The 14,433-nt window shown below is 50.2% G+C and overlaps 1 protein-coding gene across 3 annotated transcripts in view; it reads left to right on the forward strand.

Annotated features, from left to right (window-relative positions):
* Nucleotides 1-14,433, forward strand: part of Lhpp (phospholysine phosphohistidine inorganic pyrophosphate phosphatase) — a 96,190-nt gene that overhangs the window by 39,466 nt on the left and 42,291 nt on the right. For 2 of the 3 annotated variants that reach the window (XM_051145452.1, XM_051145455.1), the window contains exon 6: nt 3,410-3,501. In XM_051145452.1, the coding sequence (XP_051001409.1) occupies nt 3,410-3,501 (92 nt within the window). Of the gene's footprint in view, nt 1-3,409; nt 3,502-5,940; nt 6,166-14,433 lie in introns of those variants that run through there. The other variant, XM_051145453.1, reaches the window with a different exon arrangement.

Here is a 14,433-nt window from a genome sequence, read left to right on the forward strand (position 1 = left end):
GGATGGTGACAGCCCCGTTCAGCTCTCCGTATTTCTGGCTTCTCTTGGAGTCCGGCCATTCAGTTTTGAAAGTCTGTCTTCCTTCTCTCACATCATAGTCAGAAAGGAGTAAACGCCAGGCCTGACAGGTAGAGATTTTTTTTTTTTTTATTTCCCCTGACAGTGCACCTCTTGACCTCCATCTTCTTGCCAATGATTTTTTAAATCCTAAATGATTTGGCAATAATTGCTCCTCTTGGTGTGATGATTGCCCTTCACTGATGGTAAATCTGTAAAGTCCCCGGGGTCCTGAGAGCATTTTGGTATGCGGAGTCCACAAGCTGGCCCAGATAGGGTTCACTGCGCATCCCGCTGGCTGCCTGTGTCTACTCCCAGCTCCTGCCACCATCGTCTTCGCTTCCCGAGGCTCTGCCCCGTGCTGGCATCATGTCATCATCCAAAGCGTCCATCATACAGATGGTCCTCCAAGGGTGACAGCACCTCCTCCAAGGGATTAGTTCTTTCCCAGATACCATCTCCATGGGCCACATCAACAAAGGCCAGCCCGAAAGTCCTGAACATGCAAGTTTCCATTGTCTAGTTTTGTATGTTTGTGTGTGCCATAAGTAACAGCTATTTTGAGGCAGTAACTCATGTACCCAGGGCTAGCCTTGAACTCACTATGTAGCTGAGGATGACCTTGTAATTCTGGTCTTCCTGAATCTGTTTCCTGGGGACACATATGCACTGCTGGGGCTCAAACCCACAGCCTTGTGTATACTAATCAAGAACTCTACTGATGCTGGGCATTGGTGGCATATGCCTTTAATCCCAGCACTCGGGAAGCAGAGGCAAGGTGGATCTATCTCTGTGAGTTCGAGTCCAGCCTGATCTACAAAGTGAGTCCAGGGCAGCCAAGACTACAGAAGAGAAAGAAAAGAACTCTACTGACTGAGCTACAGCCCTAGCCCACACACACACGTTTTTCTGTTCTCGGGGGCATGGCAGGTGCCAGGCATGACCTGCAGTAGTTAGAACTGATGTTCCGTTCCTAGGGAGCCCAGTCATACAAAGGTCCCAGCACCCTTGACAGCAGTAGATGCCTGACTTGGAACCCTTGTGTGTTTAAAAGTCAACGGTTTTAGGACAGCTTCTTGAAAGGAGGCAAGCCAGTCTAACATGAATTGTCTGGTCACCTGTACCTGAGGCCACTCTGTGCAAGCTGCTGGAAGACTTGAGGCTTTGGAGTCCACCTGAGGCTTTGAAGTCCTCTGTCCATGTGTGGAGTACCACCATGGTGTCACACTATAGTGATTAGATGCTACTGGCTGGTCCTCGCAGGTGGCTGGCTGGTTTCCACACAGCTGCACGAGAGCTGGTAGATACAGAACAAACAAAAGACTCCACTCGAGCTCTTAGCAGTGCCCTCCAGCGCTGTTCTAGAAGAAGACTCCATGTTTTGTCGTGGCTGGGCACGTGCCACGGGGACTATTATTTGCTCAGGATTTCCTTAAATTCACTTTTTAAAAAAATATATTTTATTAATTTATTCATATTACATCTCAATTGCTATTTAAATTGGCTTTTTAAAAATTGTGTTTTAAAAGGAACTGAGGTGTGTTACTATAATAGAAGACCAAAATGTGTTGACTTCCCATAATAGTCTGAGTAAACACCATATGATTATCTAGGGACATTGATGGGAATCAGTTTGTCACTGGTATGTGTAATATAGCTGGGAGACACAGGAAAGAGGTGGAAAAGAGGTCACAGAAATCCAGGGAGGACTTTCAAGTGTGGCCTGGCCCCTCGCTTACCTTTGTCTCCGACTGTTCCCTCTCTTTGCTAGGCAGTCTCTACTTTTCTTTCCGTTTAATCCATTACTGTTTACTGTCTACTGTCTAATTCCCACTGCCCTGCGATTTACTCCTTTTTCCACATGATTACCTTCCTAGTTTCAGGACCTATAGCCATACACATATATAAATGCACCCATGCGTGTGCGCAGAGCACACACACACACACACACACAGTTTCAACTTCAGAGTCAGCTTATGAGAGAAAGCTTTATCTATTTGCCTTTCTAAGTCTGGTTTGTTTTGCTTAATGTAATGATTTCTAGTTACATTTCCTACAGATTTAATACTGTCACCATTTTTACTGTCACACTGGAGACCAAGCCTCCAGCACACACACCTTTAGGAGACACCCTCAAACCATATCCAAACTATAGTGGTTGCTTTTTTAAGATTTATGTATTATGTATACAGCATTCTGCACCAGATCTTGCTACAGGTGGTTGTGAGCCACCATGTGGTTGCTGGGAATTGAACTCATGACCTTTGGAAGAGCAGTCTTAACCTCTGAGCCATCTCTCCAGCCCCGAGTGGTTGCTTTTTTGCTGTGTCCTCAAGTGGCCTTTGCTGTGCTTGTATGGAGACAGCTATAGGGTCCCTTTCTCCTCCAATAGGGACCCCAGTCACACTGGTCAGAGTTCCACCCTTGACCTCATGGAATCTGTTACCTCCATAGAAGCCTCCCCTAAGTCCTCACACCTGGATTTAGGCCTCGCTGACTTCCGGAGGAGACAACCCAGTCCGTGATATCCTCCCACACCTGTGCTGTGAAAACACTGAAGGCGGGGGCTGGGCTAGTCACGGAGCCACCTCACTCACTTCCTGTGCCTCAGAAGACACATGATTTCTCACTTGATGCCCAGTGCCTTGAGAACTGTTGGTTCTGAGAGTTTGCCTGGTTTGAGGGTTGTTTCAGGCGTGGGAGACCAATCTATACCACAGACTGCTGCTGAAACCCTGTCCATTATGTGTGCATGTGCATATGTGTATGCATGTGTGTGCATGCATGTGTGCGTGTGTCTGTGTGTCTGTGTGCAGGAATTCTCAGGGCCATGATTCTGCCCTAGCCTTGTGTCACTCATTCATAAGCACTTGTGGGTGTTCATCCGCGCGCATGTGTGTGTGTGTTTAGGTTTTGGTTTTTATAGTAGTCTCTTCACAATTGAAAGCAAACCTTTTGAACTGGGGACTGGAAAGACTTGCCAGACACTGAATTAGTGTTCACTGCACAATCACGTGCACAGTGTTTAGCATCAGGGACGATGCAGCCCGCCCAGTGGAGAGGTTCCTCATGTCCTCAGGGCACCAAATCACTTTGACAGTAGCTGATTGATTTCACATTGAATAAATATATACTGGTCATGACCCAGGGGAAACAGCAGGAGATATATTCAAGGTGGGTTGACTTTAAATCAATACGATGACAATATTATGTTGTTTAATTTGGATGATAGTGGCTTTAACATCAAATCAAGCAGTTTATTATGTCAAGAAAAAAAAAAGAAGAAATATGTGAAAAACTGAAGAATAAAACTCTCCTGACATAACTTGTGAGCACATTTCACTATTGACAGGCCATCATGATTGGTGATGACATCGTGGGTGACGTTGGCGGTGCCCAGCAGTGTGGAATGAGGGCATTGCAGGTGCGGACTGGCAAGTTCAGGTCAGTGCCCACAGCCACTTTGTCTTCCTACCCTTCACTGTACCTTCCCAAGGTGACTGCCTTCTTGTTTTTGTTATGTTTTCCAAACAAAGGGGCTTTTCATTACAAACAGACAAACAGTATATGGACATTTATGGCTTTGTCTCTAGCTGGCCCCGAGGGACCAGTGTGGCTGACCTTTGTAGCAGAAACCACTGTCCTTAACTGTGTGATGGAGGTGAGGCAGAGCGACCCTTGATGCAGAGCCTGGACCTTGAAGCAGATGTGAATCTGTGTGGAGTGAGGGTTAAGACGTAAGGCTTCCGCCGTCCCAGGGCTGCAGCCAGGAAATTGGGCTGAGTTTGTCCACATTCCTTTGGGGAGTGTGCTCAGAACCTTTGCAGCCATAGTTACAACTGGCCTCACCCTGTCTGGGTACTTTCCTTCTCCTTTTGTTCCACCTTTCCCAGCCTGGGAGAGGCACAGAACCTAGAGGCAGCTGTGAACAGTTGCTAAGGATTGGGCAGTTAGGTTTGCCCTGCAATGGCTGGGATGGGCTTGCTTAGCCATTGGGAGTGTCTTATACATAAGGCAATGTCTCGCTCATTTACTTACATATATTTAATATTTAATAATTTGTATTATAATTATACAATTATATTTTATTATTTATTATGATACATGATACATACTATATTATATAATGTATTATATAGTTTATATTTTATAAATATATATGTTTATAATATAAGATATGGTATATCATATAATTATAATATATTAAAATTTATTAATGTATAAATTATAAATGACACAATTTCTCCCCTTTCCTATTTCCATCCCCTGTTTTATATTTTGAGATGGGCTTGCAGATAGCCCAGTCTCAAACTTGCAGTGTGGCCAGAATTGATCTGAAATGTCTGAGCGTCCTGCCTCCACTTCTGAAGTGTGAGAATTATAGGAGTGTGATACCATGCCTGATTTATGCTGTGCTGGGATCGAACCCAGGGCTCTGTGCATCCTAAGGAACCACTCTACCAATCGAGGCACATCACCAGCCCCTGCCTTGCTTGTTTTCAGTGGCTTCCACTGAGGCCAGGCCATTCAAACAAAGCACTGTTTTGTCAGTGCTAGAGAGACTTGGTGACAACAATTGGCCGGCCTGTCCCTTCCTGGTCTGTTGGCACTGACGTAATGCAGTGCCTCACTGTGAAGACAAGAAACAGTCTCTCAGGGCTCTGGAGGCTGTGCGAGCAAGATCAGGGGGCCAGTAGGTTCAGTGTCTGATTCCAGGATGGCCCTGGATGTGTCTTCCTGCATCCTCAAGGAAGGATAGTGAATCCTGACCCGTGACAGGAAGCAGACAGCCCACTCCCTCAAGCCCGTTTCCAGGAGGTATCAATCCTCATGACCAAACACCTGTCAAAGGCCCACCTGCCAGTGCTGCTGCACCAGGGATTAAATTTTCAGCACCAAAATTTGGGGGTTGGGGGACACATTCAGGCCATAGCAGACCTTGAAGTCCCTGATCCACACTCGCCAGCGTTGCAGAGCCTGCTTCTGCTATGCTCCTGGTCAGAGGTTCCTCACTGGGCAGTGGGGCTCAGCATCCTTCAGTGGCTGTTCTCTGTTTATGGTGGTGTCCCGTGCCTCTCAGCAGTGGGAGCCCAGCAAGCTCATGTTCAGTGTGTGTTTCAACTTAGTGGCCAAATATGTGAGCAGCGCTTTTGTATTTGAAAAGCCAGAAGTAGAGCTGCTCTAATTTATTAAGGAAAATAAGTCCTAGTTGAGTAAATGTGTCCTTAGTTGGGGCCTATGCGGCCAGTCTAAAACTCATGAGTCCCATGTATGCAGAATCTACTGTGGCTTTGCTCTTGGCTGTTGCAAGCATCTAGGCTGCCGAGTCTCTGAAGAAGACACCCCCCCTTCCACCACCACTCCCACACACAGTAGGGAGGCCTACACACAACAAATAGGATTGAGGGCACACCCACTGTAGTGCCTCAGATGTGGGCCCTTTGCACAGTATCATCTGCCTGCCATCAGAGGAAGTGTCCACTGGGTGAGGTGCAGTTCAGTGGTCCAGGCCTTACCCAGCATGTGTGAGGCCCTAGAGCCAGTCCCCAGCCCCGTACAACTCAAAATCAACAGAAAGGAAGTGATATCCACCTGATGGAGCGAGCACTGGAGAGAGAATTCTAACAGAGGAAGACCACCCTCTTAGCACAGACAAGCACGTGGCTAATGTTTTGGATTTTCCTTTATTACAAAAATGGGATTGCATTATGCTACGTGCTTTTTTCTTGACTGTTTTCTAGCATCTTTCTGCAACTATGACGTTTCATCTGGTGCCTGGCACATGCCAGGTTCTCTCAGCTGGCGGCCGGGGGTAGTGACCATGCTGCTATGGGTAATCATCACCAAGCTTCTGGAAACTGACCCCTTGCTCTGGTTCTGCAGGGCAGGACTTGTTTGTCAAGAGGCAGCTCCTCCTTCGCTAGCTTGGAGGATGGTGAAATAAGAATCTTAATTGTGGGGCTGGAGAGATGGCTCAGTGGTTAAGAGCACTGGCTGCTCTTCCAGAGGTCCTGAGTTCAATTCCCAGCAACCACATAGTGGTTCACAGCCCATTCTGATGTGCATGAAGACAGTGCGCTCATACACATAAAATACATGGATTAAAAAAAAGAACGGCTGGAGAGATGGCTCAGTGGTTAAGAGCGCCGCCTGCTCTTCCAGAGGTCCTGAGTTCAATTCCCAGCAACCACATGGTGGCTCACAACCATCTATAATGTGATCTGATACCCTCTTCTGCAGATAAAGCACTCATATACAATAAATAAATTTAAAGAAGAAGAAGAAGAAGAAGAAGAAGAAGAAGAAGAAGAAGAAGAAGAAGAAGAAGCAGCAGCATCATCTTATTTTTACAGGGGGCAACTGGGCCACCCACGCTGAGGCCACTCCAGCGTGACAGGCTCCTGCTGTATGTTAGTGCTGAAAGGACAAGACGTAGAAACACTGCCAGATACGAAAGCCACAAGTGACTTGAAAAGTGACTTGTCCCAATGGGAACATGCAAGAAACACTGTTTTTGGAGACCAAGTAGGGAAAGCAAGCCCGGCACTGGTTTTCTACGGTGAAGACAGTTTGTAATGTTGACACTTCAGTGCACTACTGTTAGTGGCCTACTAGGATATCAACCCTGACCCTCACTGCTAACCCAACTTCTTTTTTTTTTTTTTTTTAAAGATTTATTTATTGACTGTGCGTACAGTACTCTGACTACATGTGTGCCTGCACACTAGAAAAGGACACCAGATCTCATCATAGATGCCTGTGAGCCACCATGTGGTTGCTGGGAATTGAACTCAGGATCTCAGGAAGAGCAGACAATGCTGTCATCTCTCTAGGCCCCCGTCCCCTCTTCACTAACCCTAACTTTTTGTATGTTACACTTACGATCAGTGGATGACCTAGCAAATCTTAGGCTAACCCTAACCCTAAGCCGAAGCTTGTGTGACTGGAGGTGTGTGTTCCCGCACGGCCCTGTCTCACTGCAGATGACACCCTTAATTCACAGATGCACCCTCAGGAGATCTGGCTGCACACTGGTGGCCAAAGGGGTCTTGTGTTCCTGTCCCTAAAGGGAAGTCCCTGTGGTGGCTGCTGGGAATCCAACAGCCTCTCTGGCATCCCGCACTCTGCCTGCCTGCAATGCATGTGCTGAGTGTATGCTGGTGAGTGGCCTCTGAATTCAGACAGACTCAAGTCCCTTTCGCTCCTCATTTTGTCCCTCCCATACATATCAGGTCGTGGGACCAGCTACCGATGAGTTGGGTTTACAGAAAGCCTTGGGGAGCCTCTGGCCCAGTGCAGGTCCTGATGCGAGTCATTTGACCTCATCCTTACACCAGGGAACTTTCATCACTGTGCCTGTGGATGATGCACCTGGGGCCTGGTTTCCAGGCTGCGCTTTTCTGAAAGGCAAACAGGAACTCTGCATAGCCTTTAGCTCCTGTCGTGTTCACATGGAGTGCTACAAGGGCCCTCACAAAATCCTCAAGGAAACTGCACCCGGGAGAATATATCAAAGCAGTCCCAAACTAGACCCAACTGCCTGGAGTGGGGCGAGTTCCCTTACCTAGGGTGGACCCCAGAGGTTGGTGATTGTCTCATCTGGAAGACCAGAGAAGGACTGAGTGCCAGAATCCTGAGTAAAAGGCGCAAGGCATTAGGCTGACACTGGCATAGCCCCTGGCTCTGTTGCATCCGACTCTTTCTCTGTACTCTGGCTCCTAGCACAGCGCTCAAGGCTGGTCTTATTTCCGACCAATGAAAGGGGAAATGGAGCAGAGTCTCCAAGGGGTGGTAGAGCCCCCAATATCATGTGCCACCTCGATTTGCATGTGCAGAAAGTGAGGCCCGGATAGAGCAGGGGCATTGGTGTTGGGCTGTCCTGCCACTCAAGCCGCCCCACTCCATGGAGAAGCAACCCCATTCCCACTCATGCCCAAGGTCCACGTGCCAGCTGAAAGGCTCAAGTTTCCTACTGTAGCCACACATCTGGTCAAAGCCTGCTTACCTTGCCCTTGTCTGCGCAGTATTGGGGAGGGTGGAGCCCAGGGAGGACAAGAGGCCACCAGGTAAGGGGTCAGCATCCAAGATGCATTGGCCTTCTCCAGTCCTGGTCCCTCCCCTCTCACTCTCCTTTTCTTCCCATCCCTCCTCAGCTTTTTCCCCTGAGCCTCTTTCAGGACCTCTACAGTCAACTTTCTCTCTTTCGTGCGCTGCCTCCTGCTCTGGCCACGAGAGGGCGCTTTGTCACCAGGTTCTGGGAGAGCCAACCCTTCCTGAGTTCAGGACTTGAACACACAGACCACTGGAAGCATGTCAGGCCCCAGTGCACACTCAAAAGCACTCACAGCCAGCCGTCGCCTTCCTCCTACCCCTCTCACCCCACCCCCTCCCGCCTCGCACACTCACATATTCAAATCCATGCCCCTGAACTCCAAACTCTCTCCCATGCATGCTCACCCCCTCTTGCTCCCCTGCTGTTGCGCGTCTTTGTCACATTTGGGGTCAGGCTAGCTTGCTGGACTCAGGTCAGGCTGGGGTCTCAAGAACCAAAGCGGGTTCTGTGACCCATGGAGGCTTCCTTTTTGTTCTTCTCCAGGTGGTACCATCACAGGGGGAGAATCCTGAGGAACTGTGCTCAGGGCCTGGGGTCCCTGTGTCAAAATTGTCCTTGTCCACTAAGTCCCCTACTGTCCCCTCCTCATTCTTTCCTTGAGCCCTTTGTGTTGTCGTGCCCCTCCGCCCCTGTTCCCATGTGTCTCCACCCCCCTCTGGAGTTTGCCTGGGTCCTGGAAGGGCTTCTTTTATGATGGATTCTCAGAGGCCCTTCAACCAGCAGGGGGCTCCACTGGCTGTAGCTGGGCACTTGAGAGGCATGGTGACTTTCCACAGCATGTGGCAATACTAGCTTCTACATGCTTTGACCTGAGTTCTAATCCTCAGGACCCACATAAAGGCAGATGTGTCAGCATCTGCAAGCCCAGTGCTCCTTCAGTGAGCTAGGCAGACCTAGCTATGAGTGTCATGGGAAATGTACAGGCCAGCTAGCCTGGTGTCTGCAGCAGCAACCCTGTCTCTGGTTGTCATCTGACCTCCACACAGGCACACCTACACTCTCACAGATGAACACACACACACACACACACACACACACACACACACACACACCCAAAGAATTCCCCCAACCTTCTTAATTAAACACAATCTTAGAATGTTCCAAATAGATATCTTTCTTTATGCACTGTTGCAGAGACAAATCCTGTTCTGATCTCTCTGATGACCCAGAGGACACTGGAGAGAGCCATGAAGTCCCATGGTAGCCTCCAGGCTCCCTCATGCCGATGCTCCACCCTGGCCATGGCTTTGTCAGGATTGGCAGTCATGACACCCACAGGCAGCTGCTTCATGTGCTTTTCCCTCGTGATGCCATCCAGCTCCCTCTGTGGGACCAGCAGACGAGGGGCAGTGCTCCCAGCGTGCCATCCTCCCAGCGCGCCATCCTCCCAGCGTGCCATCCTCCCAGCGCGCCATCCTCCCAGTGTATAAGCAATGATGCCCGTTACCGATGAGGTTAGCATTGATTAGGATGCTGACCACTGTTGGAAGCAGGAGTTCAAGGCAATCATCTGCTGCATAGGGAGGTCGGGTCTGTGAGGCCCCGCCCCAAGCAGAAGCAACCTTAGGTATCAGCTACCATCCATTTCTGCTTTCTCTTAATATCTGTGAGGAGACACTAGTAGCTTGCCACTCACTTTCACCCACTACTCTTTGTTGACATTTCTGGTTTGAACTGGTCTTTTCTATTTTTAGATTTTTTTATTTTTTTAAAATGATGTGCATATGGTGGGACTGGGATATGTACGTGAGTGCAGGTGGCCACAGGGTCTGGAAGAGCCACAGGTAGTGATGAGCCCCTTGATAAAGGTGCTGGGGACTAAACTGAGGTCCTCTGCAAGAGCAAGGCACACTCTTAACCACAGAGCCCTCTCCCAGCCTGAGCCTGTCGCTTCTATGATGGTCGTGGAAAAATTTTGTCATTTGCCCTCAGTTGAGTAAATGTGTCCTTAGTTGGGGCCTATGCGGCCAGTCTAAAACTCATGAGTCCCATGTACGCAGACTCTACTTGATCTTGGCTGGAGCAAGCGTCGAGGCTGCCAAGTCTCTGAGGAAGACACCCCGCTTCCACCCCACACACACAGTAGGGAGGCCTACATACAGCAAATATATTGAGGGTACACCCACTGTAGTGCCTCAGATGTGGGCCCTTTGCACAGTATCATCTGCCTGCCATCAGAGGGAAGTGTCGCCATTTGTGTCTAAAAGCAAGTGTTCCCTTCCCTTAGGCCTGTCTATGCCACCGTGAGGTCACAGCTTTCTATTTGCCCCATCAGATTGTGACTTCACTGTTCAGATGGTCCCCAGTCCCTCCAGCTGGCTCCGCCTCCTTCTGATGTCTTCCCCCATTCCCTGTGCCTTTCCTGGGTGTCTGGTGTAGAAAGCTCTTTCACGTCCATCTTCTGTCTTTGCCACAACCGAGGCACCAGCCCATTTCTCCAGGGAGCCCTGTAGACTTTAATCCTAGGGTGAGAGGTGCCCTCTGGGATGTTGCTGTTTTTACCCCCCAGTTACTAGTAGAGGAAAAATGCTCATGCGTTCCACAACCCTGAATATGCACTTAAGCAGGCATGCTTATCGCTGCGTCCATGTGCATTTGTGGGAAGTGTGAGGTACCCATCAGTGGCACCTGGCTGCAACCTTCCTTTCTCCCTTCCTCCTCCAGCAGGGAGAATTTGACTCCCACTGTCTCTCCCCACCCACTCACTTGCTCACTCCCCACCGGCCTTCTTTGCCTGGCCTGGGGAGCATGGACTGTGGCCATCAGACTGAGCAACAGAGGACCCCCCCCCCCGACCCGCCGCTGCCCCATTCAGGCTTCTCACTGCACATCCGGGTGGGCAGAAGCCCGCCTTCCTAGGAAGGAGCTGATGTGCCTGGGGTTGGCCTGATGGTAAAGGGTTGGCAAGGCAGTTGTCAGTGTATGCCCTTGTGTCCTCAGTGAAGGCTTACCTATGAGGAGGATTCGGTGTCTAGGGGAAGGGCACTGTGGTTGGTGATAGTGGTCTTCTGTGGCGGGGTGTGAGCTCTGAAGTCAGGGGATCTCAGGTTCAGGACCTGGGCACTAGTGATGAAGAAGAGGGCTCCAGTGATGGGTTTGTAGGGGGGCACCTGGAAACTTGGAGCCCTCTGTTGGAGAGGAAGCTCCTAGACACCCTTCTAGTCTGAGGAAGGGTGGCAGACAGGGGGCTCCAAGGCTCTGGGGCACCCAGCTTTAGAAGCTGGTGTGGGGTGACGTTACTTCAGGGCGTCAACTATACACAGCCGCAACAGAATGCTTGGTTTTTCTCTCATTTAATTTTGTTTGGCTTCTTTCTTTTTCTTTCTTTCTTTCTTTCTTTCTTTCTTTCTTTCTTTCTTTCTTTCTTTCTTTCTTTTGTTGTCTAAATTATACAGAGAGCCATAGCAAGAAGAGGGCTCCATGGGAGGCTGGGGTATTGTCAGCCTGCAGGGTGCTGTGGGGCTCCAGCAGGTCCCTACCCTCTCAGTGTCTGATGTTTCTGAAGAGAAGGTGCTTGCTGTCGGCAATGGGGCTTGGACTCTGTGTTCCACTGCAGTGTGGCCCAAAGGGTTCAGATTACAGAACCAAGACCAGCCATTTCAGGGTTTCCCCGGCTATGAATGCCAAGGCCCAGGTCTGCCCTGAGACCATGGTAAAACTTACAAGCCCCTCCTTGCAGTCCTTTTGACTTTGATTCCTTGACTCTTCTGGACCACGGAAGGTAATATCCTGCCTTAGAAACAGAGCAAGGTGGGTGGGCTCTGAGCTGACTTGTTAAGGAGTGAGACTAAGCTTAGGGAGTCTGTGGATAGCAGGCTGCTCTGCCTGCCCCCCCACCCCCCACCCTCGGGCCTTCCACATCTCTCTGTTAGGCTCCCCACCTTTACAGTTTCATGGGCTTATTCCAGAGTCTTGGCTCCCAAGGATTTAGCTGCTCATGGGCAATAGGCTTTCCAATAGTGTTTAGAAGGCAGTTCTTAATTATTGTTGTTTTTTGGGGTGGTGGGGGAGGGGGCAGGAGTTATGGAGCCTGGAGAGGAAGGGGTTAACCCCTCTTGGAACCCACCAGTAAAGAGGAAGCTTAGTTTTTCCACATGAAATAGTTTAAAATAAACTTGGAGGCCACACTTAGACAGCAGCATTGCTGCAGCCAGACTGAAGGAAACTCACTGAAGTGCTGGGGGTGGGTGAGTGTCCCAGCTGGTGGGTGGCTGGTGTCTCAGCTCCTGCAGCAGCCTAACTGAGGAAGCCCCCCACAAGTCCAGTGGGCTATGGACTGGCGGTGGGCAAGCCAAGGCGGCCGGCTAAGCCTTGGAATGTGGCCCTGGCTCTGCTGGAGACCTCCAGGTGCCTCAGACTCCTTGGCTTCCTGATAAACACAATAGCCATCTCTTCAGTACGCCAGGAGACAAGCCCCTGTTCTGTTTCCTGTAACAACCCTGGAAAGTAAATAGAGTAAATTATTTAAACTCAGTGGCCTCTGGGTTTAAATAATTCAAATTCAGGAGCAGTAACAACTAGTAGACCCTAGAGTCCACATCACCGTAAAGTCCCCACTTTCCGTGTCTTCCCATCACGGTCTAGCTGCTGATAACAGTCCAGAGCACATGGCGCTACAAGGGACTCCTGGACATCAATCAGACCATTGTCCACATGGTGGGGTCCTCTTGAATAGAAACAGCTGCTGGGACCGAGGCTCCAGTGGTGTCACGAGTCAAGGCCCAGAGAGTGGGTGGCAGGTATGCCCAGCCTGAAGCAAGCTGTGCAGTGCAAGGTAGTGGGTAGCTGGTACAAGGCACTGGTTGCCATTGGTACCTCCTCTAACTGGATGCTCAGCCCAGGGCCTGCAGCAAACTTGCACTACCCCAAAGCCCCCCGATGCCCAGCTGTAGCCCTGGCAAGATGCCATCCCTTCCCTTTTTCCCCCTCTGAGCCACCCCCCCCCCCCAGGTTCAGATAGCAGTAAGTCTCACCAGCTAGTAGAACATTATGCCACTCCAGCCAGGGCGCTCACTGCAGATTGAACCCCTCACTGCTAGGCCTCTCTCAGGTAGCTGTCCCGAGGGCAGCTCTGGAGCAGCCCTTTCCCAGGCACTGTACACCCTGGCAGTGCGCTCTCCGCTTGCCGCCCCAGCCCAGCCCAGCCATGCTTCTCATTTGTCTTGGTGGCTCCTGTGGGTTTTCATGCTGGGGCCTGGGGCTACATGGGCTGGGCTTGCCATAGTTTAGGAACTCATAAAGATGTTTTCATTTCTTTTGAAACCAGAAGGAAAAAGTATTTGTAGTCATTTCAGCTTGAAAAAAAAAAAAAGCCTGAGCACAAGTCTGGAGCCCTCGCTTGCTGACTGTCTGCTCTGCCCTGAACCTATTAAGCCGGGGCACTCTCCCCACGCCCCTGCCTCGCCATCCTTGGGGGGTTTCAGAGGGCATACCTACCTGCCCTCACAGCTGCTGTCCAGCTGTGTCCTGCACATCTGGACCTCATCACACTGATCCTTCTGGCCCTCCTATCCTGTAGTTCTTACTGCAGCTACGATGTGGACACTCTGTGACCAGTGTCTTCTGCCCCCACTGTGCCGCACGCATCCTAGGAACAGGGTCTACCTAGGGTACCCTCACTGCCAACCGGGACTCAGCGCAGATGTGAAAAGGAGGGAGGACATCATCTTCCCACCCCCACCCCCATTCCAGCCAGTCCTCTGCAACCCTGGGATCAAGGCCATATGTTAGGTGGACAAGACATACACCCAGTGAGACAGGAATTCTTGACTGGATGTCCTGTCCTTCCATAGGCTATATGCTCCTAGCTGGCCCAGGGGACCCCAGACGCTACCATCCTCCCCTCAGACTTATGCCATTCCAGGGCTGACATTCGTGTGGGCACATAACAGGTACCTGTGGCTGCAGCTGCTGGGAGACTCCACAAGGGAGGAGATCTGAAGTCCTACCAAGGCTGAGGCTGGGGAAACCTGGGAGCTGGGAGCCCTTCCTGGGTTCAGCACCCTCCTTGAGAAGGGAGATCTGTGTAGCCAGCCCTCGGCCACAATGATGCTATGCTGTGCTCTGTCCTCCCTGTCTCATCAAGTGGAGGAGTCTGTGGGGACCAGCCTAGGCCCAAGCCAGTAGGCTACAGAAAAAGCCATTTCCTGCCCTCAAGATTCCATTCATCCTTCCTGTTTTTACGTGTTTAATGGAGGCTGCGTTTTTTTTTTTTTTTCTTCTTCTTTTTAAAATGAAAGCGATTTTCCTAATTCTGTGAGAAA

Source organism: Acomys russatus, chromosome 5, assembly GCF_903995435.1.
Source record: "Acomys russatus chromosome 5, mAcoRus1.1, whole genome shotgun sequence".
Lineage (NCBI taxonomy): Eukaryota > Metazoa > Chordata > Mammalia > Rodentia > Muridae > Acomys > Acomys russatus.